The 26,675-nt window shown below is 40.8% G+C and overlaps 1 protein-coding gene across 1 annotated transcript in view; it reads right to left on the bottom strand.

Moving 5' to 3' along the window:
• Positions 1–4,774, bottom strand: part of UNC5A (unc-5 netrin receptor A) — a 554,915-nt gene extending 550,141 nt beyond the window's left edge. Inside the window, 1 exon segment of the mRNA XM_044277435.1 lies at positions 4,408–4,774. Within this exon segment, the coding sequence (XP_044133370.1) occupies positions 4,408–4,507 (100 nt within the window). The 5' untranslated portion in view covers positions 4,508–4,774.
• Between the last annotated feature and the right edge of the window lie 21,901 nt (positions 4,775–26,675).

Below are 26,675 nucleotides of genomic sequence, written 5' to 3'. Positions count from 1 at the left end.
GTAGACTGTGTTTTTCATACTTTTTTACACTGGCCTTCTTAATTGATTTTTACTATTTAGTTGTTGATCTTTTCTTTTTGAGTGTTAGCTGTTTGATGACCATTTATTTTTTTAATGTTAATTTTTATATTTTGTTTGTGCATACTTATTGAATGTACCTTTTGGTTAGTGATAGTAGTTTTCTGCCTAAACACTTCCACATTTCTCAGCAAGCACTCAATTTTGTAGCTGGAGACGGTAAATAGGGACAATTTTGAAGACAACTGAAATTTGAAGTTGTACCTTCTAAATTCAGTTGGGTTTACTACATCCATCAGTTAAAGCAACAATTTATTACCTTAGTGAATGTCTGAGAAAGTTATGTGCTCTGACTGAGTTAAGAACTATACAGAATACACACATGAAACCTTGAGCTTAGCTTATAGAAAAAGAAAGGCGATAGGGCCATAAAATGTCATTTTTAGGGCATTGTCCTTTTGAATAACCTTAATGTCTATTTATGTGACATCTAAAAGTGCAGGTACAATAGATGTAGACAGGGATTAAATAATAGTGTATTTAATATTTATTTTCTTAATTTCATCATTTATTATTACATTTTAAGGGATGGGAAGACCGTTTCTGTGGTCTGTAAAACTGATGCATCTGTAAAATGTTTTCCCAGTAAAACAGTGATCTCATATTGAGATGTCATATGTGATCTATCTTCACTGAAGCGTAATGAGAATAGGACTGGCTCTTCTCTTGACACATATTCATTCAGAGACATAGCTGCTCAGATTCTTGGTGCAAAAGCTACTATAAAAATCACAATAAAGTATTTATATATGGCATTATAACATATTGTGTCATCAAAGTAATATGTCACTATACTTCCATTGCCTTTTTGTTATAGACAGGAAGCCTATGTATTTCTGATATATCGTACTATATTTCCAATTCCTGTTAATATCCCTAAACTCCTTTGACCTCTATGTAAACTTAAGGTCCCCATACACATTCGAGTATTTTCGGCCAAACTCCTAGAGAACGGTGATTTCAGCTGACAGTCTAATATGTATGAGAGGCTCCCAATATTCCCTCAACAGATGATGTTGGGGCAGACTGATTTTGTTTTTTACCCGACCCCTTTGTTTTCCCTGGAGATAAACTATAACCAGAGGTAGTGACTTTCTACTGTCTCCCAATTGACAGCACATACATGTTCGGTACTGCTGAAGGGGGTTGTCAAGACAGGGCCAGGAGAGACACAGATGTTCAGTCAACAGCTGTTAACCATGTATGGTCACCTATAGTCCACTCTTTCCTAATATTTGAGCAAATGCCACTAACAGTCTGCCATTTTCCAGACATATGTAGAGATTGTGAAGGACACACTTTTATTTAATAAAATGTTAACTAAAATATACATAAAACTTGTTGTACCTACATTTTTTCAATTATGATGTGTTTGAATTTATTAAGTTATAAATGGTTTACCGAGGTTATCCAGGTCACAACTCTTTAAGATTTTTCTGCAGCCACCAGCAAGAAACATGACATGGTTTTCAATAGATACGATAATGTCATCTCTTATCAAGCTGCCAGGTCGCAAAAACATATGAATTGTCTTTGTGGAAACTGTGATGAAACTATATTAAATTGATGAGGGGACATACAGAGTTGAAGAATTGCTATATTATTCATTACAGCTGACTGTGTCTTTGATTTCATTGCAGGGGGAGGAGTATGGTACTATACTAGCGGCTAATACGTTTATTCAGCAATGTAATTGTTTCTATAAGGTAAAGAAAAAGAATACAAAGGATGAGAGGAAGATTACTGGAAGATTTGTGATGTACAGTATGAACTGTGCTGAGGTTTTGATAGCACCAGTTTATGAGATTATATTTTGGACATTTTGATTTTGTTTCTAGTACAAATACTTGACCTGAGGCTATTGGTAGCAATATGACTAGTAATAATGACAACAGGTACAGAAATAATAGCATTGACGTGTCTACTCTTTGTATTTTAGGATGCTGGGCATCGATATTCCAGTTTTGCAATTTCACAACAGCTCTAGCCCGACAAACATTATAGTCCACTTAGGCTTCTGCCCAAGAGATCTCCGACTAAGAGAGTCCCTTAAACTTCCAGTGACCCCAGTTTATAAGGTACTGGATTTCACTTTTCTAGACTTTAAACTATTAACAGTGGGAAAATAGCTATAGTAAACCTTAATACTGCATGTGTGGGGTCAGCAATGCATGTGTGTGTGTGTGCAAAATGAGGTACAGTACTGTACTTTAGTCACATATCAACTTCCTATGCCAGTTGCATAGACATTTTTTATGATTTTACACTGTGTATAGCTGACTGTTTCCTGACTTCATAAATACCTTGCAAAATTATCAGAATTGTCAGAAGATGACTGGTTGATAGCTATAACACAAACAGACTGATTATCTCTCCTTTCTTTATAAAGAACAGGTGGTACCTTGTTCAGTTTATACTCTCTGGGGCTATTACGGAGGGTTTTAATTGACTTTGATCAGGATACGAAATACTTTATATATACGTGTTTGTTTGTGTGTGCATGAGGTTTTAATAAGGAATCAGTTGAGCTGGACATGTGCTGTATATATCCTGAGAATAGTGTGCATAATAACAGCACTCTCACATTTTACAGCACACTATAGTCCATTGATATTTACATGTACATTAGCATCTTTATGCATCTACACACTACACATCATTGCCTCATTGAGCAGGAACGTGCTCACAGAGAGCTAGACACATCACGTTCACCAGACACGGTTACATATTTCCCCAATGATATGGTACAGCTACTACAGAGAATGTGGGCATATGCATCCATGGTTTTACAATCTACACACGCTGCTTATTCAAGGGTCTACCTAGCTGGATATGATCACCAGCGCTTCAGCACTGCAATTACATAAGTGATTGACAGCTATCATCTAAGCACTGACCACTCCATAAACGATTAATAGATGGCAAACAACAACTTACTCCATCACCCACACATATCCATCTCATTTTCCTAGCTCCATAATAAACTCAGATAGACCCGTGAAATGAAAGCTGAATAGGTAGAAAAAATAACATGAACCATGTGCCCTCTTAATGGATGAACCTTGAACACAACATGAAAGTGAAGCCTTCATCATGAGCGAATCTACGCTCCTTCAAGGACTGACACAACCAAGTACACATATCTGTGCACAGTAGGTTTGCTTATATAGTCTCTCAGCAATAGCACAATGTGCCTTCCAATAAACATACCGAGGAGCACTACAGAACTAGAAGCCGAAGCACGCGAGAAGATTTCGATAAAGATGTAGCTCCTGTCTAAGCCACACAGAGAAGATTAGAACCAAACCAAGACTTGTATTATGCAGTAGTCACATAGGAATGACACCATACTGTAAGCGGAGTCTTCTGAGCAGATTAAGTTTTTATAGCCTAGCACAATATCATTTCATTAAGACCACCTATTAGCTTCAGACCACTAAAAATTATGATCTCCAGCCACCTTCATTTTTGAAACATGTACCCGAGTTGCACTAAATCAGCCAAGAGGGCAGTTTCCGGCCCTGTTTCCAGTGAGTTATTAACACTGTTTTCTACAAGGACATATGCCAGTAAATAATATACCAAAGTGAATCCTTGGCTTCCTGACCTCATCTAGAAAAGCTTGTTCCTTCCCGCACATAATATGGAAGTGATTCAGTTGAGGATACCAACAGTAAACAGGCCACTCAGACCAGAGCAAAAATTACTACTTGGATATTTCTATATTTAAATGTAAAGACCTGCCTAATGTACTTAAGTGCCTTCCTTATAGATGAGCTGTTAACCCAGCTCAATCTTCTAGATATGAGATAGATAGATAGATAGATAGATAGATAGATAGATAGATAAATAGATAGTAGATAGATACTAGATAGGGAGATAGATATTGTAGATAGATAGAAAGATAGAAACAGACTACAGCACCTAAACTCTGAACCGCCGGCTAGGCACTTGCTCCAGTCTTAACTTAGCATAAGACAATGATTGTATTGTTGGAAATCTCAGTCATTGATTAACTATTTGTCTGCCTCTACAACTGCTTCCCTTCGCCCTGCCTGCCTCTGCTATGTGTCTGACAGACTGCATGCACTTGCTGTTACTATGCATCTTCCAGCGTCTCCCATGGGAGAGACCAGAGGTGAGAGGCTAAAACAGCAGAGAAGAGCACTTCATGACATTGCACGTAAGACAACACAGAAGGCATAGCTGGATGGCATTCATAAAATAGACACATTAATCTGCCAGCTATGCCATTACATCATGAGCAGCATGCAAGGTACCAACACCTCCTTTGTAAGTGGTAGATAAGTTGAAAGAGGTCAAACTTACCAGAAGGAGGAAGGTGCAAGCTGAGGAAACCACTGACCAGCAAGAAACATGCTGCTCCCATCCTGATGTCCAGACTAGACTCCCCCAGCCATGAGCCCATTGCAGGACAGAAGTTGAGATGTTACTGAATGTGAGCAGAAGAAGTGTCAATGTGGCAGATTTCAGGGTATTCCTCCATTCTGCAGTACATGGCAGCACCTCTTTCCTGCTGAAGGATCCATAGGGTCAACCCTTAAATGTCACCCATTTACCAGCAGCACCTGACTTTCCAAAAGTGGGAGCAGGACCAGGTATGTCAGCAAATAGCAAAGATCCGCTTGCCCAAAAACAAGAGGCACAGTTCTTGCTCCCTCTGTTCTCCTCTCTCCTGTATTGGCTTATGTGGGCTCCACAGCAATGCAGAGCACTGAAAGGAGAATGAGCCAGTGAGCGAGAGAGAGAAAGGGACATGCAGGCATAGGCTGCAAAAACACGGTCTGGATCACAGCTGGTTGGATGGACTGGAGGAAACGCAACAGCTGGTTAAAGTGGCAGCTTCTGTGATGCTGATGGGAGGAAACAAGATTGCTGCAGCCGCAGGCATCCTAACCCCAGCTGCTGTCTGTCAGGGATGGAGGAGGGAGGGGTGTGCATTTAATGCACAAAGAGATTGAGATTTATGCAAGGGAGGACAGCGACCAATTCCTTCACAGCAAGAAATGTACTATGTTTATGCAAATGTTAGAAAAGGAACATCATTCTAAGACAGGAATCTATCTCTGCGGACCACTGAGTGCTGGATTGGCTTTTTATTGCTAGAAAGCCAATAAAAAAAAATAGTCAAAATGAAATTCTCTACCATTATGTTGTAAGCTTATAGAATGAAACGTGCTCAGGGGAGCAGCACTTTGTCCCTAGGAGCTGTGGAGTAAGCACAACTAGAGATCCTGCAAAATGTCACATTCAGTACAAGAAAATATCCGTAATGTCACTGTGACACAAGAGCGCACATACAAACCCTGCCGCTGGTCCAGACTTATGAAGAGGGGGCACCAGCTCCTCTCTCATCAACAGTGTCTACAAAGAATAGACAAACATTGCTTCTTCTCCATTCTGGCCCAGGATGAGGCGATGTGGTGGTCTGAACCAGCACCAGGAGGGGGAGCTCCATTTTAGATCTTGCTCTTCAGCATCCCTTTCTCTTATGTGTGTCCCTGTTGTGAAATACAATGTATACCATACTAAGAGTTGTAATACAGCAAAAGAATATAAAAGGTTAACAGATCCCCAAAAATGAATCTAAAGGCATTTCCATATGTACTGTATATATTTTTATTTAAATGCATAATTTTCCTATCTGCTATATGTTTGTCATACCTAAGCATCCAGGAAGTGAGCATTGTAATATAAGACACACCTGCTAGTACATCAGTACACGTCAGTATATTTCACCAAACAATTATGAAATGACTGACACATATTTTTTGAATTATTCTTCATTCATAAACGGTATAAAAGAGAGAGCAGTATTACCGTATGAAGGTTGTGAGAGATAGAGACTCCCAGCAACTCTGTCAATCGGTTGGTAGAAGAGGCAGGTCGGATGTGTCCTGTGACCTCTTCGCCGTATACCAAGCACAGCGCCGTACATCGTATAGTGGCTGTGCTCGCTATTGCAGCTCAATTCCATTCATTCGAACGGGCTGAGCTGCACAAAGACCAGATGACCAATAAGCTAAGGAAGAGCACTGTGGCCTCTTCAAACAGTTGATGGTGGGGTGGAGGGGGTGGGCTGTCAGGACTGACTTGGGGCTGAGCTGCACAAAGGCCATGTGACTAATGGACATGATGTCACAGGCCTAGGAAGATCAGTGTGGCCTCTTCAAACAGTTGATGGTGGGGTGGAGGGTGTGGGCTGTCAGGACTGACTTGGGGCAATGTGACCAATTTACATGATGTCACAGGCCTAGGAAGATCAGTATGGCCTCTCCAAACAGCTGATGGAGGGTGTCAGGACTGAGATGGGACTAAGCTGAACAAAGGCCATGTGACTGATGATGGACATGATGTCACAGGTCTAGGAAGATCACTGTGGTGTCTGTGAACAGCTGATGGAGGGTGCCAGGAGACAGACACTGACATTGATTATAGGTCGTCAATATTTAACTGTGTAATGTGTAGTTCGTTGGAAATGTTCTGTATTATGGAATTCAGTACTAGAACATAGATGACACCTGTGGATTGTGTGACTTTGCCAGTTTGAAAATATCCCAGCATGGTGATGTCCAACCTGAAGAAACTTTACCAAGAGAACATTTCCATTTACATTATACTACAAAGCCACATAGCAGTCCTACTGGGATACAGCTAGCCATATACCTTTAGGGTCCATTCACATGTCCGCATTATTGGTTTGCATCCGTTCCGCAAAAATTGCAGACCCATTCATTTTCACTGTGTGCTGTCCGCATTCCGCACTTCCGTTCTGCGCCCCCGCAAAAAAATAGAACATGTCCTATTCTTGTCTGCAGCCACGGGCAAGAAAAGGAATTTTATTATAGTGCCGGCCATATGCGGTCCGCAAAATGCGGACCCTTAGTAGTATAGTAGTATAGTAATGCTGCAGTAGATAGTTCTCAAATTATTTATGTTGCTTTGCCAATGAGCTTGCCCTTGGATTTATGTTAAGCTAAATGACATGACTTAAAATATTGTAGTCTCCCATACCAACCAGTGCCAGTTGTATAGTGTCCATACAATAGTATCATATTAAAGACTACTGGGATTATTTATCAAACTGGTGTAAAGTAGAACTGTTTTAGTTGCCCATAGCAACCAATTAGATTCCTCCTTTTATTTTCCAAAGGAGCTGTGAACAATGAAAGGTGGAATCTGATTGGTTGCTATGGGCACCTAAGCCAGTTCTACTTTACACCAGTTTGTGCCATGCATAGTAATGCTGATGCTAGCTTTAGCAGGGTCCATGGAATCATTAACCCCAATACATTGTTCACTATGCCTTTATTATACTGCCAATCATGTATAAAGCCATTATAGATCCTGTTTCTCTTTCTCTCTCTCTCTCTCCTATCGACATCCAGAGCTCTACATATGAGAACGCTCTCCCAAGCTGCACACGGATAGATTCCTCTTCCTGCAGATATCATAGCTGTAAAATTGTATGAGAATGGTTTATGAAAGGAGAGAAACATAGAGTCCTTATGATTCCAGGCCAGTAGAGAAATCAAACAGATTCCAACAATGAACATTTTATTGTTAGCTAAGGGCAAACTAGAGTTCTTGCTTTTATAGACAAAGGCCAACGTTTATTAACACATTAGTGACCACCAATACTCTTTTTCACTGCGGTCACCAGGTCTGCCTACAGTGTATACTTACTATGGAGAAAACTTGTAGTGCCTGTCTGTATATACTGTAGTACGTTGTACTACATACAGTGCTTTCAGAACATCTTCATGCCCTTTCACTGTTTCACATATTATATGGTGGCCCTTTGCTAAAATAAAGTCAAAAATTGTCCCCATCATTCAGCACTCAGCACGCCATAATGACAAAGTAAAAGCAGAATATTTGAAATCTTAGCTCTTTTTTTTTTTTAAGAAGAACTAAAGTCTTGCAATGACATAAGTATTCAGACGCTTTAATTGGGACTTAGTTGAAGCACCTTTGGCAGAGATTACAGCCTCTAGTCTTCTTAGGTATGATGCCATAAGGTTTGAACACCTGAATTAAGGGATTTTCTGCCATTTTTCTCCACCGAACCTCTCTGGCCGTGCCATTCAAGGACATTCACAGAGTTGTCTCTAAGCCACTCTTGTGTTATCTTGGCTGTGTGCTCTTAGGGTCATTGTCTTATTGAAATGTATAATTACCCCTATAGTTCCCACAGTAGTATGTACCCGTCCAGCGGCAGTGAAGAAAGCTCTGGTGGCCCTATGGGCATTGGTCTACTGGGAAAATTCACTGTAGGATCAATGGCCAGTCCAGCCCTCGAAACATGATGCTTAGAATTGAGGCCAAAAAGTTCAATCTTGGTTTCAGGCCAGAACATGTTGTTACTGACAGTCGGAGAGTCCTTTAGGTGTTTTTTTTCTCGCCATAGCAATGTGCACCTGCATAGGGTTGTGCTGACTGAACCCCCTATATTTTTTTTCTTTGTAGTATATATTGGAGGCGTGGCGATCTCCATGCAGTCATGCACACCTGACCAGTTAGTCTGCCCTGGAGGCTGGTTTTAAAGTCAGTATCAAACTGAGTCTGCTTATATAGCACATACCAGTAGCCATTTGGCTCCAGGAGAAGTATATAGTGGGCTCAGCATGCATGTTGGTACTTGCATCCCTGGATCCGATGAAAGCTGTAATGGCACCGGTTATGGTTAAAAGCAGAGTGTGCTTGGCGTGCATGCTGTACCTGCGCTCCCTGGACTTTGTGTGGCTGTCATGGCCCATAACAGGTAGGAACTAGTGTTAGGGACCACTCATAGAGGCAACCTTGACGTGGTGAGTGGCTTATTGCGTGACAGTGTGATGTTTCGGTCAAATTAGACCTTTTTCAAACACAAGTTGCCAGTAAAAGGTTAAGAAAAAAAGGATGGAAAACAAGTTGAGCTAGTAGACATGTGTATCCACACCATGTATAATGCATTATACATGGTGTGGATACACGTCATACTAGCATAACTTGTTTGATCAGTGTGATTTCCATCAGTGAGTGAAGTAGAGATGAGCGAATCAAATCCAACGAAGTGGAATTAGATCCGAATTTCAGGATAAATTTAATTTGCCGCAAAGCCGAATTTCCTTGCGCTTCGTGGTAGTGAATCGATTTAACCTGAAATGGTGAAAAACAAAAAAAATAATCATACTTGCCTCCTCCATTAGCTCGCTACGGCCGGTTGCCATCATCTTGATTGAAGATCTTGGCCGAAATACCATGCGTGGAGATGTATGATGTCACCACACCAGCCAGCGTGATGACGTCATTTCAGGCTGCGTGAGATTTTGCACAAGATCTTCAAGCAAGATGGAGGCGGCCGGCTCGTCACAAGCAAATGGATGCGTTAAGTATGATTACATTTTTTTAATGTTAATTTTATACTGTATTATTACTTTCAGATGCTGTGATCATATATGAACTCGGCATCTCAGGGGTACAATGATGGGGAGCAGCACTATCGCCGCTCCCTGTCATTACTCCCACTACTTACAAAAAAAAATGCGCTTTGTGACGAAATTATTCGTAACAAAGTGATTTTTTTTTTTTAATTTGGCGAAGCAGCCAAATCAAATTCTCTAAAACTTTGCTCATCTCTAATTGTAAGCCAAAACTAGGAGTAGAGGTTATACAGAAATATATATAATATAAATATTTGTACTTGTTCTGTATTTTTAACCGCCACCTGCTTTTGGCTCATAATTATTGATGAAACACTGATGAAACACTGATCAAACACTAACTGTATGAAAACGGCCTACATGTGAGTACTGCCTAAAAGTCAAAAATGAAACCTTTGTCTATTATAATCAAGTATAGATTTATACTAAAAATGGCCTGTTTTATGTCTTTCAACTTAATAAATAAATAAATATATAAAAGGGTTCTCTGGGAGTTAAGAAAATTAAAATATCCCTTTATAGCAAATATATTCCCAAATATATTAGTTATAATGGTTCATTTTGTCTAGGGAGCAATGATTAGGGGAAATAAAATGGCCGCTCTCCTATTAGTACACACAAAAGCTGTCCTAATCACACAGGAGGTCAAGTTACTTCACATCACTGAGGTAAAGAGCTGCCTTATCCTCCTCTCTGCTCTGCTTGCTGGTGATTATAATCTTGAATACAGCTGATGAGAACTATAGCTAAATCTATGTAAGAATGAAACTCATGAGGAGACATGAAATACAGAGAAGACAGACAGGACAGACTGTGATATTGTGGAGTTGAGGTAATGGAGACTGCATCCAAGTGCTGCTTCTCATTACCACACCCCTACCCTCCTATCTGTACTTCATGTCTCCTCATGAACTCCATTCCAACAGAGATTCAGTTGAAGATTTTATCAGATGTATTCAGGATCATAATCCCTGACAAGTAGAGAGGAGGAGGATGAGACAGCTCTTTACCTCAGTGTTGTAAAGTAACTTGTCCTGCAGTCTGATTAGGACTAGTTCTGTGTGTTCGGACGGCAGCCATTTTATTTCTTCTAATGATTGCTCCATAGACAAAATGAGACATTATAACTAATGAAAGGTAATTGAGAATGTATTTATAATAAAGTAATATTTAAGTATTTTCTTTTTTTTTATTTCCAGAGAACCCCTTTAATAAGTGTGTCATTCCATAGTAAGTTTTAACATTTTTAGCCAATGCAATTCATGCAAAAATGAAATTTGTGGAAATTTGGCATATCTTGGTATAAGACTGATGGTTATATAGTATGTATGCAACATATTGGAGGAAAGTCTGGCATGATATACTTCATGCCTCTCATTGGAGGAACCATATATTGATGGATATACGGTATGTATATAGCATATTGGAGGTAAGTCTGGTATGATATACTTCATGCCTCTCATTGGAGGAACCAATGAGTTAGGATAGTAAAGACCAGTGCTTAAAAATTTGCGTGGTTATAGGGTGGTCCATCATGATCAATAAGATTCTCAGATGTTCTGCAGAAGGTTAGCGATGCATGCATTGATATGATTAGTTTGCTTTAGGTTTTCTTTCCATTAATTTTCTTGCCCCCAGAGCTTTTTCCTGCCTAATAATCATTTTAAACATATACCATACAAGCTCAGTCACATGTTTTTTTTTTATCTCTCAGTACTTCTGGAAAATGCTAAGTGGCAAGCTCTAAAATTAACCTAAAGGTCATTCATACCAGAAAACTGACCATCAATGGGCCAGATCTATCTCTCAAAAATAAAAAAATAACATGAATCATGGTTTTGTTTTGTCTCCTTGTCATATGTACTGTAAGATAAGTGAAATAATGCTAGAAAACAAAAGAATTGGTATATATTTAATGATATGGAATTGAGAACTGCTGTGCCATTATTAGGCTATGCCCTGAGAATGTATCTTATGCTGAATGGTTGTACTGACACTGTGCCTTTAATTTACTGTACATGTATATGTGTTACACTGATGATGATGTCTGTGGTGGTTGTATGGTTTGGTGACTGCAACAGCACTAGGTAGTAAATCAGCAATAAGCCTTCTTTATTATGTCTGACAAAATATTGCCAAGAAACTAAAGTCCCTTGGCGCCATTTTGTGGGAGACTGATCACACACAAGGTCTTTAGCACCATGGCGTTCTAAGGAGGTGGGACTAGCGAAGGTGATAATTAGGAGAGTTATTTGATGCCAAATCATAGTACACACATAGGCCGTGACTTGTGCAACATCTGCACATAAAGAGAAATGATACAGCAGAGACAAAGAATTCACAGTAGAGAAAGTGAGAGTGCCACCAGAAGCAATGAGACCATAGAGAATTTGTATATTGTAGGGGAAGGTGCTTTAGCAGCAAAGAAGTAGAAGAGTAGAGAGAGGTGAGCCCTGGGTAAAAGGCATTTTTGAGATTGTAGTCAGCCATGGTTGTGCAGCACACTGCACATGGTCCTTGAAGACCACAAAAATCTAAGTCCTCAGGACACCAAACATTCATGTCCCTTACCAGGGTTAGATCCCTGCATGGGTTGAAACGTGATGCAATTTTTATTCTGGATTAATAAGACTCATTGAAAATTATAACATTCAGATGGAAGCTGTCCATTCTAGTGACCTTGAAGAGCTGTGTCTGAATTAGGCCTGAACCAGCTGAAGGACCACAATGTTTTACTTCCAAGTTGCTGTTATATAGATTCTTCTGTGGTTTGCTTACGAACTCTACCTCTCTGAGAGAACCAACGAGCTTATTCTTCATTTGAAAAAAAAAAACTTTTTTGAAACCCACTCAATGGGTGACTTTTAAAAGGGTTATCCCATGATTAATGTGAAGAATGAAAACCATACAGTACATGACAATCTCTTTCTAACAAAGTTATAACCAGTCCTGTACCAAACATAAAACCGGAGATCTCCACATTCATTGTGTGGCCATCTCACTGACCTGGACAAAGAGATAAGAAAAAGAACAAACAGCAGGTGGAGCTATACAGATGAGTGGTGGATCCAGAGCCTGGTCTTGGGAGGGGCAATTCCAGATTATTTTCTGTCTGCCACCACAAAACTATGGTGCTTATAGAACAGACTACACAGTGTAGAGGTATACTGTATATTGTGTGGCACAGTGTATGCTATATGTGTAAAACAAACATATTTCACATGAAAACTTTCAATTACTTGGCTTGGCCCTTGGGGATCTCGGACACCACTTCAACACATTGGCTGGGGGGCTTGATGGAGCTGATGTTGTGTTTTAAAAACTCACAGAAAAAAGTGGCCTTAACAGGTGAAAATGCTCCAAACCCAGACACTGTAGTGTGTCTATAACCTGGTGAGCAATTCCTCTGCATGCGGTCCGCAGACAACAGCAATCCCCAGCAAAAAAATGCGTACAATGGAGGATGCCGGTGCGGACCGCATGCACCACAAGAACATCTTACACAAAATAATACATTGTGCAGATGAAACACATTCTTTTGCACCTGGTAGCTTCTGTGTCACCTGGTCTGTTGTGGGTGCGGCTCACAGCTTTATCCTACCTCACAGTGCATTGGTGATACCACTATGGAGGCATGTGAGAGACTGGCTGTGAGTTGGTTTCTGGCACTGATTCAGACCCTGTTCACACACCACGGGCAGTTGAGTGGTAGGACCCCATGCGTGCTGAGATGTTGTGTTTTATTATAATGAGAAAGATTTCATAACAAGGATTTGGAGAAGGGGCAGAGGGATAGCAGAGCAGGGAGAGGCCGGTGCTGCTACTAGGGGGCTCATACCATGGGGGAGTAATAAAGCCCACCATAATGCCCCCCAGTAGAATTAATTATCCTTATAATGTGAATAGTGCAAGAAATACCCCCTTGTAATGCCCCCAGTTGAGCTAATGTTCCCATAGTGCCCCATAATGTGCCAGTATAAAATACCCCTATATAGTGCCCCTTATTACTGGCACATGATGGGGGCTCTTATTACTGGCACATGATGGGGGGCTCTTATTACTGGCATATGATGGGGGCTCATGTGCCAGTAACAAGAGCACCCCATCATGTGCCAGTAATAATAGCCCCCCCATCATGTGCCAGTAACAAGAACCCCCCCATCATGTGCCAGTAATAAGAGCCCCCCCATCAAGTGGCAGTAATAAGAGCCCCCCATCATGTGCCAATAATAAGAGCCCCCATCACCTGCCAGTAATAAGAGCTCCCCATCACGTGCCAGTAATAAGAGCCCGCATCATGTGCCAGTAATAAGAACCCCCCCATCATGTGGCAGTAATAAGAGCCCCCATCACGTGCCAGTAATAAGAGCCCCCATCACGTGCCAGTAATAAGACCCCCTCATCATGTGCCAGTAATAAGAGCCCCCATCATGCGTAAGTAATAAGAACCCCTCATCATGTGCCATTAACAAGAGCACCCCCCATCATGCGCCAGTAACAAGAGAACCCCATCATGTTCCAGTAACAAGAGCCCCATCACGTGCCAGTAATAAGAGCCCACATCACGTGCCAGTAATAAGAGCCCCCCATCACGTGCCAGTATTAAGAACCCCCCATCAATTGCCAGTAATAAGAGCCCCCATCACGTGCCAGTAATAAGAGCCCCCCCATCACGTGCCAGTAATAAGAGCCCCCATCACGTGCCAGTAATAAGAGCCCCCATCACGTGCCAATAATAAGAGCCCCCATCACGTGCCAGTAATAATAGCCCCGATCACGTGCCAGTGATAGGAGCCCCCATCACATGCCAGAAATAAGAGCCCCCATCACGTGTCAGTAATAAGAGCCCCCAATCACGTGCCAGTAACAAGAGCCCCCCTAATGTGTCAGTAAAACTATTGTACATATACATATTAAAAAAAAAAACACTTATACTTACTTCCATGTCAGCGATGCAATGCAGGCCTCTTCCAGCCTGTGTCCTGCGCTGTACAGCTCAGGTGGCGCGATGATGTCATCGCGCTGCCTGCGCCGGCCTCTGATAGGCTGCCGGCCTAGTGCCTGCAGCCTATCAGAAGAAGGGAAAGGGACATGCCTCTCCCTCCCCTGCTCTGCCTCAGCACAGGCATCTGTATCGCTGTCCTGAGGACAACTATGGAGATGAGCGCTTCAACAATGGAAACGCTCATCTCCCTGTGCCCTGTCACCCCCCTCTTCTGCACTTCTGAGCAGCTGGGGGGGGGGGGGGTGCAATTTCCCTGTTGCCTCCCTGGTTCCGCCAGTGATACAGATACATTTTTTCAATAACTCAGTGGCTATACAAAATTTGCCATGTGGCCAAAGTCTTTCTTCTTTTTACCCATCTGGCAAATTGTGTAAAGACTGAAATCCCCTTCTACCCTACTTCAATGCTACATTTTTATTTTTTGCCAAGGAGGCTGAGAAGTAATCTACAATGACAGATTTGATTAATTTTTCAGTCACAAATATCTCAGAACCACAGCTCAGGCACTCAGAGCATTATATTAAACAAAAGAATATATTTTTAATGCCTGCCCGGAGATTCACATTAAAGACATATCTATTTCAGGGAGTTATTCTGATTGCCTGATTGGAGTCGGGAAGGAATTTTTTATTCCCCTAAAGTGGGGAAAATTGGCTTCTACCTCACAGTTTGTTTGGTTTTTTGCCTTCCCATGGATCAACTTGCAGATTAACAGGCCGAACTGGATGGACAAATGTCTTTTTTCGGCCTTATATACTACCGTATGTTACTTTGTATGTATTTGTTCAGAATCTAGGCAATGACCCGGTCACTTGATACAGTATGTGGACACTTTAGACTGGGGTATATATAGATTGATATATAAGTGCAATCTATTGCCGGTTGTGTGCATTTCATCTCATGCCGCATTTTGGAGTATTACTACAGAGATCAGATTTTAAAAACCGCTATCAAGGTGTAAATGAATGTGACAGCACGTTAATTATAATATATATTGTTATGTTCGGCATCCCCGCCGTTTGTCTCCCGCATTGTACTGTGACTAATAAAGTAGCACCTTACCAATAAACGATAACAAGTATTGTCTATGATTTATTTATACAGCGGCATAATTTCCCATGCCGTAGCGCGATATGAGGATCAGAAGGAAGAGAGAGCAACGCGCATAATTATTCATAAATACCCTGACACACACAAATAAAAGGGGTGGAGAGGTCTCCGTTCTCGAGAGTAGACAATCTAGGCTGATTGTTGGATACGGCTCTTAACCCTTTGCGCTACATTTGCATTTTCAACTGGCATGCCGGCTCCCTATGTACTGGGCTTTCTTCCTTGTAAGCTGGAAATTTACAGTTGCTCCCTTACTAGCTGATAGAACCGCGTGCCAAGGTTAATTAAACTGGTAATTAGAAAGAGAGATGCTTAATCTATCCGATTAATAAAATTACCCCTTCTCTCCACAGCCCAAATACATACTCCAAGAACCTGAACGCCTATACTTATCGCACACCAGACACAAAGGTGTGCATCTTCTTTAACAAGACAGCCATGAGGGTGTACCCTGTATGACCTTCACCATACTTTCCGCATACAGCATTCGCCAGCCAGACTACTTTCTCTCTCTCTCTCCAGACTCAATCCACTATTTAATATTACATTCTTTAATGACTTGCAGCATATTGCACAATGTAGATTTTCTAGGCAGACTGTTTTCCAGGGAAGGATAGTTTATAAATGTGATTGCAGGAGACACAAAAATTCAGATAATCAAATGGATGTCAAGTAACTTTGCTCCTGCTATCTCATCTTATTGCTCTATCTAATAACTTTCGAAATCGCTTTCTACTGCAAGCAAAGCAAAAGCAAGGCAACATAACTAGAAGTGTTAGCGTTGCTGCATATAATAGATCGTTTCCCAAACATTTTATGTTAGATTTTGGCTTTATGTACTCCTTTATATTCTGGCTGCATTGCATAATGATGAATGCACTGTTAACCGTGGTTTTTTCATTTCTTTTTTTTCTTAGCTATAATCCAGTTTTTGTGTGTTGACATGATGGTTAGAAGATTAGGATTATTTAGAAGTAAAATCTAAAAGCTAAAGGAAAATAAAAACAAGATACATTGTAATAGAGAAGCTATTGCTGACCTAGAACACACATAAAGGAAATGTGTAACACCTATTTTCTTTCTAATTAAAACCAAATTAGTCAAACATATCCCTTGTTTCAAAATGTTTTAATTAGATTTTTTTATACATCATTATAATCTTGTCTGAGCTGTTGTTAACTGCATTTAGAGATATGTTTTACAGCAGCCACATAGACCGTAGACATAAAGGAGAGGAGATAGTCATCAATCTCTATGGGATAGTTTTCTAGATGTACCCCTTTGCAGAGGTCATTGTGCAGGGAAGGGGAGTTGATAAACTGTGACCATCAACTATTATGAATTGTGGATCCTGTGTTAAAAAGTGAAATTATATAGGTGTTACCTGTCATTGTAATGCTTCCTTTGATGGCAATGAGATGGCTGTTGAAAATTGATTAGCGCTCATGCATATGACCTTATGTTGAGTCTAATGTCAGTTTGGGATGCCTAGGGCCCACCAGCAAAATGTATTCCAGGGGCCCATGGTAAAGGTATATGCAAATATTATTTGCTTGCACAGGGTTGATTATGAGGGTCCCTGCAGCAACTTTGAGAAATCAGGTCCATCCATAATGAAGGTGGATACTGGCTTGCCAGCCTCTATACCTAGAAATGATTTTAGTCACGCAATGGATCTATAATAATAAACTGGGAAGTTTATTAAATAATCTACCCTGTATGTAGTGCAGTCAGTCTACTTTGCCATGTGCCAATTGTGCAGGGGGTGGGGGACTTGAGGCCCACATTGCTCAAGGACCCACCAGTGGATTTACCTGTTCCCCTGTGGGCCAGTTCAAGAATGATTGGGTCTGCGTCCGATCTGCATTTTTTGCAGATTGCACGTAGACCCATTCATTTCTATGTTTCTGCAAAAAATGCAGACAGCAAACAAATTTCTTCTGTGAGCTATTTGCATCTGTGCAGCCTTCCACAAATTGGAGAACATGTCCTATTTTTTTCTATTTTGCTTACAAAATTGCGGGAAAGGATGCGCTCAGCAGGTATCCCTATTTTGTGGGTTTGGGGTTTGTGGACAGCAGAAGGGCCATGCGCATGAGCATTCAGTGGTCAATTGGAAATTTACAGGATTTTAGGATTATTTTTTTTTATGTAGATAGTAACATGGCAAATGATAATGTCACCAAAAATGATTTACAAATGTTTAACATAAAAACTTGATTTAGACATTGGCTCATTTTATCATTGGGGTTTATTTACTAATACAAATTTTGCCTAGGTAAGAATTCTTGTCTACACTGAGCCCTTATTCTGGTGCACTGATTGTGAGCTATATTTATTACATTTTGCCGATACTGTACTTTTTTGCCTTGTCCTATTTGAGCACATGATTCTGGCATAAAGTAAGCCACCTAAAAACAAATGTATCATCCATCATCTGCCACTATGGCAACTCTGGCACATTTTTAGACTGTCTAATTTATACTTAAGCTCAGTTAGTAGTTCATTCCCATTCCGGTTAAGTGTTTTGTTAGGCTCTGTTCACACAAGCACCATTCTCTTTCTATCAGGTCTCCATTTTATAGCTGGAACAGAAATCCATTGTAAATGTTTAAGGCTGCTTTGTAGTGTGATCTCTTAGGCTTCTCCATTAAAAACAGAACTCATGACATATTACCGTAAACGTGAATAATGCATTATTTTATTTGCAAATTGAATAAAAAAATATAGGCACCTTCAAGGGTGCATGTACCATAAAGCAGAATGTACTATTGAAATGGAGGAAACGGGGATAGGCTAAGTTGGCTGTTCCTGTTAGGCCCTGGCTACACTGCGATGTTTTGTAGCACGACTGATGTTAACTATGGAACTACAGCTGCAATCGAAATGCATGCACTCAGTTGAATGCAATTTCGTGAACTTCAGCTGTCACTCAATAGTTAAAAACAATCAGTTGCCCCAACAAAAAGTCACAATATAGCTGAGACCTTTTTCTAATGGGTGGTGGGATCCTATAGCTGAGACCTTTTTCTAATGGGTGGTGGGATCCTATGAAGGTATTTCCTCTCCATGGGTATTGCAAACAAGAGTATGGGTAAATTACTCAAACATCAGAAAAAGCAGATGGGTGCAAAACAGCACCCTGGTAGTTAATTTATGTCAGCAGTATTACAAATTTTAGAATGAGGCTTATACTGAAGTTCAAGATTAGACTGAACAACATTCATCATGAACCTTATCTGTGACTGGCATTGATATTAAACTGTCACACATGAGATCTATCCTTAGAGAACCTTTGATTGTTGGCACAGTAGTCATCAACTCATTATGTTAGTTACTTGCAATTCATGATGAATGAATGATAAATACTTGTTATTTTGGGAGTAGTATCCTGTGATCATTGGAAGTGAAGTAATGCTTGAGAAGTTTCCAGATATACGTGACCTTGGTGGGAATTCATTTCTGCATTTTTGTGGGAGCATTAGGATCTAAGCTACCTTGCCAGGGCAGTATTGGAGAGGATGCTGATATTTTCTTTTCTCCTTGAAAGAACAATTGCATTGCAAGCCCTCTTCAAGCTTTGTTAAAGACAATTTAGTCTACTGGAACCCAGAAATCCATACCTGTCCTTGTTAAACGGAATTTGGTTTCAGAAAATGACCTATTGCTTAGATTACATTTTTATGTTAAACATATTTTTTGGTAATAGAGATGGGAAGAGCAGTGTAAGAACCATATAAAGGAGACAATGTGCAGGGAATTTTGAAGGGGAGGAGCGCTTGCACAAGTGCCACTACCTCTTCAAACAGTTGATCAGTGAGGGTGCAATTTGATATTGATGACCTATCCTGAGGGTAGGGTAGCAATATTGTAGCACTGCACAACCACTTTAATAGCAATAAGTGCACAATAAGTGTATTTTTCAGCATCTCCATTTCACTTATTTTTTGCAGCATACTGTGTCCAATTGCACATTTCCCCCCCAATAAATGGTTGCTAATTTGTTTTCCAATTGGTACATATAAAGTACAATAAGCTTATTTTCCAGCGTCTCTCTCGAATATACATTTTTGCTGCAGACTGTGTCCAAATGTACATATTGTTAGGAAAATAATTGTACATATTTTTAGGAAATGTTATTTTAAATGTTCTATTTAGCACAGACTAGTATACGTAACCTGACATATTGGTCTGCGTCACAGTTGTCATATGTCCCTATAGTGGACAATTATGGTGCATGCTGAAAAGCTACAGTATGTCAGACCTAGGGCAAGCTCAGGTGGTGCGAGTGCTGGTGGCAGAAATTATATGATCTTTGCTGGTGGGGGAAAATGTTATCTCACATGTGGTAATTTTGCTCCACATTTCTGGTTGTTATTGTATTGGATTTTGTTCAAGTAAAAAAAAAAATCTAACAAATGGTTGAAAACTATCTTGTCTTCAAAATATTGCTGAAAATCTGAAAATGTTTTTATTTTCTTCAAAAAATTGTTGAATATTGTCATATTTCAAACAAGTTTTCTCCAGAGTGCCTGCATACCAAACCATATCTGTCTGCATGCACTACTTTGCAAATGGAGAATGTTGTATTAAAAAAAAATTACTGAAAATTGTCTTTAAAGAATCTATTTACCAGAGTTGTATACCACATATAGATTAGATTGGACTTTGTCTAATTGCAGCTTTTTTAATCAAAAATTGCTGAAAATGGCCTTGTCTTCCACAAAAAAGAAAAAAGAATTGCAGAACATTGTCTTCTTGTCTTCACAAAATTGCTGAAATTGTCTTTTTGTCCTAAAAAAATTGTGAAATGGTATTGTTTTAAAAAAACAAAACGATTTTCTTCACAGTGTGTGCGCATACAAAACCATAACCATGCTTTTCAGGAACTAACTCAGGAAGGGGCCCAGGAGGAGGATAAATTGATTAATATTTCAGGGCCCAGGGAGTGGTGAGTATAGTGTTCCTAGTCCTAGCATTGGTATTACTCACTGCTCCTTGGTCCAAACCCTGGCACTCAAAGCTTCAGGATGGGACATAGTGTGCACAGGAGCCTACTATGACCTGATGCAAAATCAGGCCACAGTCTAGTGTGTGCCTAGAAAGTTTTTTTTTGGTAGGACTACTAAAAATGAAGTGGTAGGATTTCTAAAAAATAACCAAGCATGGCTACTCAGCCATTTTCAGAACATTCTTTAGCAATGAATGGAGAGAGCTGGTCGTGTGGCCATCTCTCCATTCACTGTAGAGCTTGACAGGGTCCCATTTTTTTAGATAGGAGCCACACTTATTGGACATTTATGGCATATCCTGTGGACTTCTACTCCTCACCATCCAAACTGGACACATTCTCCAAACATGCCCTAAAAACCCTGAACAGGCTACAACTGTCATTAGAACCTCTGATTGGTAACATGTAGACAAATGAAACACTTGAAATCCCATGTCTCTCTCTCTTGCTTGCTCTGTAGCTCAGATCTTCACTTGCAAACATCTATACATTCCCAAGAGGACATTAATGCAAAAAAATTAGCAAAAGAAGCTTATTTAGTTTCAGTTAAGAACCTATGCCTCACTTGTGGTTAGACATCATCTTGTGTCCATATATTATGCATTGCTCTTGCATCCCATGTTTTTGGCTTGTATGAAAGCTAATACAAGTTGAAAAGACTAAATGGATTATTGAAATACTGAAATAAAGACGGAAATCTATAAAAGCCACAAAAGAAAGTTGTGGTTTCGGACAAGTCCATTCTTAGATTGACAGGATACAAACAGTATTGTTGTCATTTCAGATTGATGTGTACCGTATGTCTTGTCAGTCTGAGGAAGAGACTTGATTGACCCTAAAACCTGGCATTGTTGGATTATATTAATCACAAAAAATCTTCTTTGCTGAAGTTGGCAGTGTTTGTGCCTAGCACTTTTATTCTACAGTTTTACTGTATACACATCTGATGCTCGGGATTCCCTTGTGGCATACTGGCCGACACCTGCAGCTGTTGAGCATACCAAATTTACATATATATTTACATGTATTTTTAGCGACTTCTCACCAAAACAATAGGTGAGAACTTGTCTTTACATCATATCTACAAGTACAAGTGTTATCTGCATGCTATTATCCTATGTGACGTTCTGCTCTCTCTTGTTCTTTATCCAGATAGGAGGGGAAGAGCTATGGGTGTTCTTCTTAGTTCTAGAATATCGCCTTAATGCAGGGGTATCTCTTATTATGTACAGTAAGTGCTGCATCCTTAAAGGCTATTTTTGCTTATGATCACATTTTACTCATTTTTGGCTAAATATATATTTTTTTTTTCAATTGGCCTTTATTAAAAATATTGAGCAGTTCTGTAAAAAAAAGTTAACTGCTTTTCCTGCTTTGTGATCGCTGCTTTCACTTTGTGCTGTCATCTAATAACCCTTATCTCTAAACTACAAAGAGTCATAAACACTTATTTAAGCCACATTCTTATCCGTAAAATAAGAACTGAGCTATAATGAGTGTTTATAATGTTAGAGAGCAGAGATAAGGAGCCTGTTAGCTTCCTGACTTATGGAAAAGAGACAAAATCCAATGAGTGCCACTAAAGCATCTCAGCTATGTACAGAAATAAAGGATTCCATGTTTTTAATAAAGAAAAACTTTTTACATCAAAATGAGTACTATGCTATAATTAAAAAAAATTGCCCCAAAGGTGTAAATAGCCTTTAAGTTCTACTACAATGCTTCCTTACCATGACCCAGCCTATATAGGGAATCTCAGCTGCCTTATAGGTTGATGCCCCCAACATGCTATTCCATGATGGTGGGAAAAGCTCTGCCCACCAGAATCCATTTGGCATCCCTGCATCTATACATTCTCAAGAAGGGCCCATCTACTATGTCCTACTTGGCCACCTTCTAGCAATCATGGCACCATTGTCATACCTCTCTTTCATCATCTTGGGACAGGCATGGGCAACTAACGCTAACACCAAAACCTATTACAAAACAAGATATAAAAAACACAGTACTATATAATAAAACAGTGTACATTACGCAAAACAAAAGTTACACATACCGTCAGAATATCGCAACGATTAACATTTAAGAGGTTGCCTCATCTTGCCATTACTAAAGCAAGATGAGAATATAAAACTGACCACCAGGTGGCCGGGAAACAGCGATGTAGTCCTGAGTGCCGCTGTTTCAATAGCTTCCAATGCAGTCCATGGAAGCTTGGGAATCAGTGTAGCACAGCAAGCTATGCTCTTTCTGAGTTAGGGGGACAGCATAGTTCACTGTCCTACTCTGTTTCTGTAGGTCCCATGCACTACAATGGGAGCTACTGAAACAATTGAGCGCTTGCCTACGTCACTGTTTCCCAGCTATCAGGTTGCCTGAGTTTAGTCTCATTTCGACTTAGCAATGGTGAGATGAGACAACGCTTTTAACATAACTCTAGGCTACAATTTACTAGACAACCAATAATATGAACATGTGAAGCGGTTGTCACTCTACTACCTAAAACTCATCTACCTTATAATCGAAATCTTTGTACATACTGTATGGCATCTAAAGGAACCTACCATGATTTTTCTGCTGGATTAATATGAAATCTGCCAAAGAAGCCTCTCCATGCTGTCATATGAAGTCATTCACATAAAGTACAGGCATACATTATGCATGACTGTCAAATAGCTATTATGGCAGCATATAAAACTGACCTGTATTACAGCTGTGTGTATTAAAGAGGTTGTCCGGTCCCATATTTTTATGTGCTCCTAACACACCTCACCATGCCTACATATGCCCCCAACACCTGCTTTTCATGTCTGAGCCTACCTTCCCCCCTGTGAGACATCACATTATCCTGGCAGATCTGTTTACTTTCTCCCCTTCTTGTTTTGTTGAACACATAACATTGCTACACAAGCCTGACTGCACTGCACAGTGATGAGTCACAGGCTGGACACCCCCCCCTCACTGCACTGCACAGTGATGAGTCACAGGCTGGACACGCCCCCCCCCTCCTCACTGCACTGCACTGCACTGCACTGCACAGCACAGTGATGAGTCACAGGCTGGACACGCCCCTCCCTCACTGCACTGCACAGTGATGAGTCACAGGCTGGCCACACACCCCACACTGCTCTGTCTGCAGCAGCTACACCCACTATAACTCCTGTGTCCATGTTACTACACCCAGACAGGAATCTACTTCTCACCCAGTGTCTAAATCTCATCACTGACCGTCCACAGGCTCTTCCCTCACCTTCTCCAGAGTGTAATAAACACATCATATCCAAACACATCTGTATCTAATCCTATCCTGTGTGATACAGCCTGCTGAGCGGTGTATCTAATCTCATCATTGACCGTCCACAGGCTCTTCCCTCACCTTCTCCAGAGTGTAATAAACACATCATATCCAAATATATCTGTATCTAATCCTATCCTGTGTGATACAGCCTGCTGAGCGGTGTATCTAATCTCATCACTGACCGTCCACAGGCTCTTCCCTCACCTTCTCCAGAGTGTAATAAACACATCATATCCAAACACATCTGTATCTAATTCTGTCCTGTGTGATACAGCCTGCTGAGCTGTGTATCTAATCTCATCACTGACCGTCCACAGGCTCTTCCCTCACCTTCTCCAGAGTGTAATAAACACATCATATCCAAACACATCTGTATCTAATCCTATCCTGTGTGATACAGCCTGCTGAGCGGTGTATCTAATCTCATCACTGACCGTCCACAGGCTCTTCCCTCACCTTCTCCAGAGTGTAATAAACACATCATATCCAAACACATCTGTATCTAATCCTATCCTGTGTGATACAGCCTGCTGAGCGGTGTATCTAATCTCATCACTGACCGTCCACAGGCTCTTCCCTCACCTTCTCCAGAGTGTAATAAACACATCATATCCAAACACATCTGTATCTAATCCTATCCTGTGTGATACAGCCTGCTGAGCGGTGTATCTAATCTCATCATTGACCGTCCACAGGCTCTTCCCTCACCTTCTCCAGAGTGTAATAAACACATCATATCCAAATATATCTGTATCTAATCTTATCCTGTGTGATACAGCCTGCTGAGCGGTGTATCTAATCTCATCACTGACCGTCCACAGGCTCTTCCCTCACCTTCTCCAGAGTGTAATAAACACATCATATCCAAACTACATCTGTATCTAATCTTATCCTGTGTGATACAGCCTGCTGAGCTGTATCTAATCTCATCACTGACCGTCCACAGGCTCTTCCCTCACCTTCTCCAGAGTGTAATAAACACATCATATCCAAACACATCTGTATCTAATTCCTGTCCTGTGTGATACAGCCTGCTGAGCTGTGTATCTAATCTCATCACTGACCGTCCACAGGCTCTTCCCTCACCTTCTCCAGAGTGTAATAAACACATCATATCCAAACACATCTGTATCTAATCCTATCCTGTGTGATACAGCCTGCTGAGCGGTGTATCTAATCTCATCACTGACCGTCCACAGGCTCTTCCCTCACCTTCTCCAGAGTGTAATAAACACATCATATCCAAAGACATCTGTATCTAATCCTATCCTGTGTGATACAGCCTGCTGAGCGGTGTATCTAATCTCATCACTGACCGTCCACAGGCTCTTCCCTCACCTTCTCCAGAGTGTAATAAACACATCATATCCAAATATATCTGTATCTAATCCTATCCTGTGTGATACAGCCTGCTGAGCTGTATCTAATCTCATCACTGACCGTCCACAGGCTCTTCCCTCACCTTCTCCAGAGTGTAATAAACACATCATATCCAAACACATCTGTATCTAATTCTGTCCTGTGTGATACAGCCTGCTGAGCTGTGTATCTAATCTCATCACTGACCGTCCACAGGCTCTTCCCTCACCTTCTCCAGAGTGTAATAAACACATCATATCCAAACACATCTGTATCTAATCCTATCCTGTGTGATACAGCCTGCTGAGCGGTGTATCTAATCTCATCACTGACCGTCCACAGGCTCTTCCCTCACCTTCTCCAGAGTGTAATAAACACATCATATCCAAACACATCTGTATCTAATCCTATCCTGTGTGATACAGCCTGCTGAGCGGTGTATCTAATCTCATCATTGACCGTCCACAGGCTCTTCCCTCACCTTCTCCAGAGTGTAATAAACACATCATATCCAAATACATCTGTATCTAATTCTATCCTGTGTGATACAGCCTGCTGAGCTGTATCTAATCTCATCACTGACCTGTCCACAGGCTCTTCCCTCACCTTCTCCAGAGTGTAATAAACACATCATATCCAAACACATCTGTATCTAATTCTGTCCTGTGTGATACAGCCTGCTGAGCTGTGTATCTAATCTCATCACTGACCGTCCACAGGCTCTTCCCTCACCTTCTCCAGAGTGTAATAAACACATCATATCCAAACACATCTGTATCTAATTCCTATCCTGTGTGATACAGCCTGCTGAGCGGTGTATCTAATCTCATCACTGACCGTCCACAGGCTCTTCCCTCACCTTCTCCAGAGTGTAATAAACACATCATATCCAAACACATCTGTATCTAATCCTATCCTGTGTGATACAGCCTGCTGAGCGGTGTATCTAATCTCATCACTGACCGTCCACAGGCTCTTCCCTCACCTTCTCCAGAGTGTAATAAACACATCATATCCAAACACATCTGTATCTAATCCTATCCTGTGTGATACAGCCTGCTGAGCGGTGTATCTAATCTCATCATTGACCGTCCACAGGCTCTTCCCTCACCTTCTCCAGAGTGTAATAAACACATCATATCCAAATATATCTGTATCTAATCCTATCCTGTGTGATACAGCCTGCTGAGCTGTATCTAATCTCATCACTGACCGTTCACAGGCTCTTCCCTCACCTTCTCCAGAGTGTAATAAACACATCATATCCAAACACATCTGTATCTAATTCTGTCCTGTGTGATACAGCCTGCTGAGCTGTGTATCTAATCTCATCACTGACCGTCCACAGGCTCTTCCCTCACCTTCTCC

The sequence above is a fragment of the Bufo gargarizans genome, chromosome 2 (assembly GCF_014858855.1).
Source record: "Bufo gargarizans isolate SCDJY-AF-19 chromosome 2, ASM1485885v1, whole genome shotgun sequence".
Lineage (NCBI taxonomy): Eukaryota > Metazoa > Chordata > Amphibia > Anura > Bufonidae > Bufo > Bufo gargarizans.
This window is presented reverse-complemented; position numbering and strand designations above follow the sequence as displayed.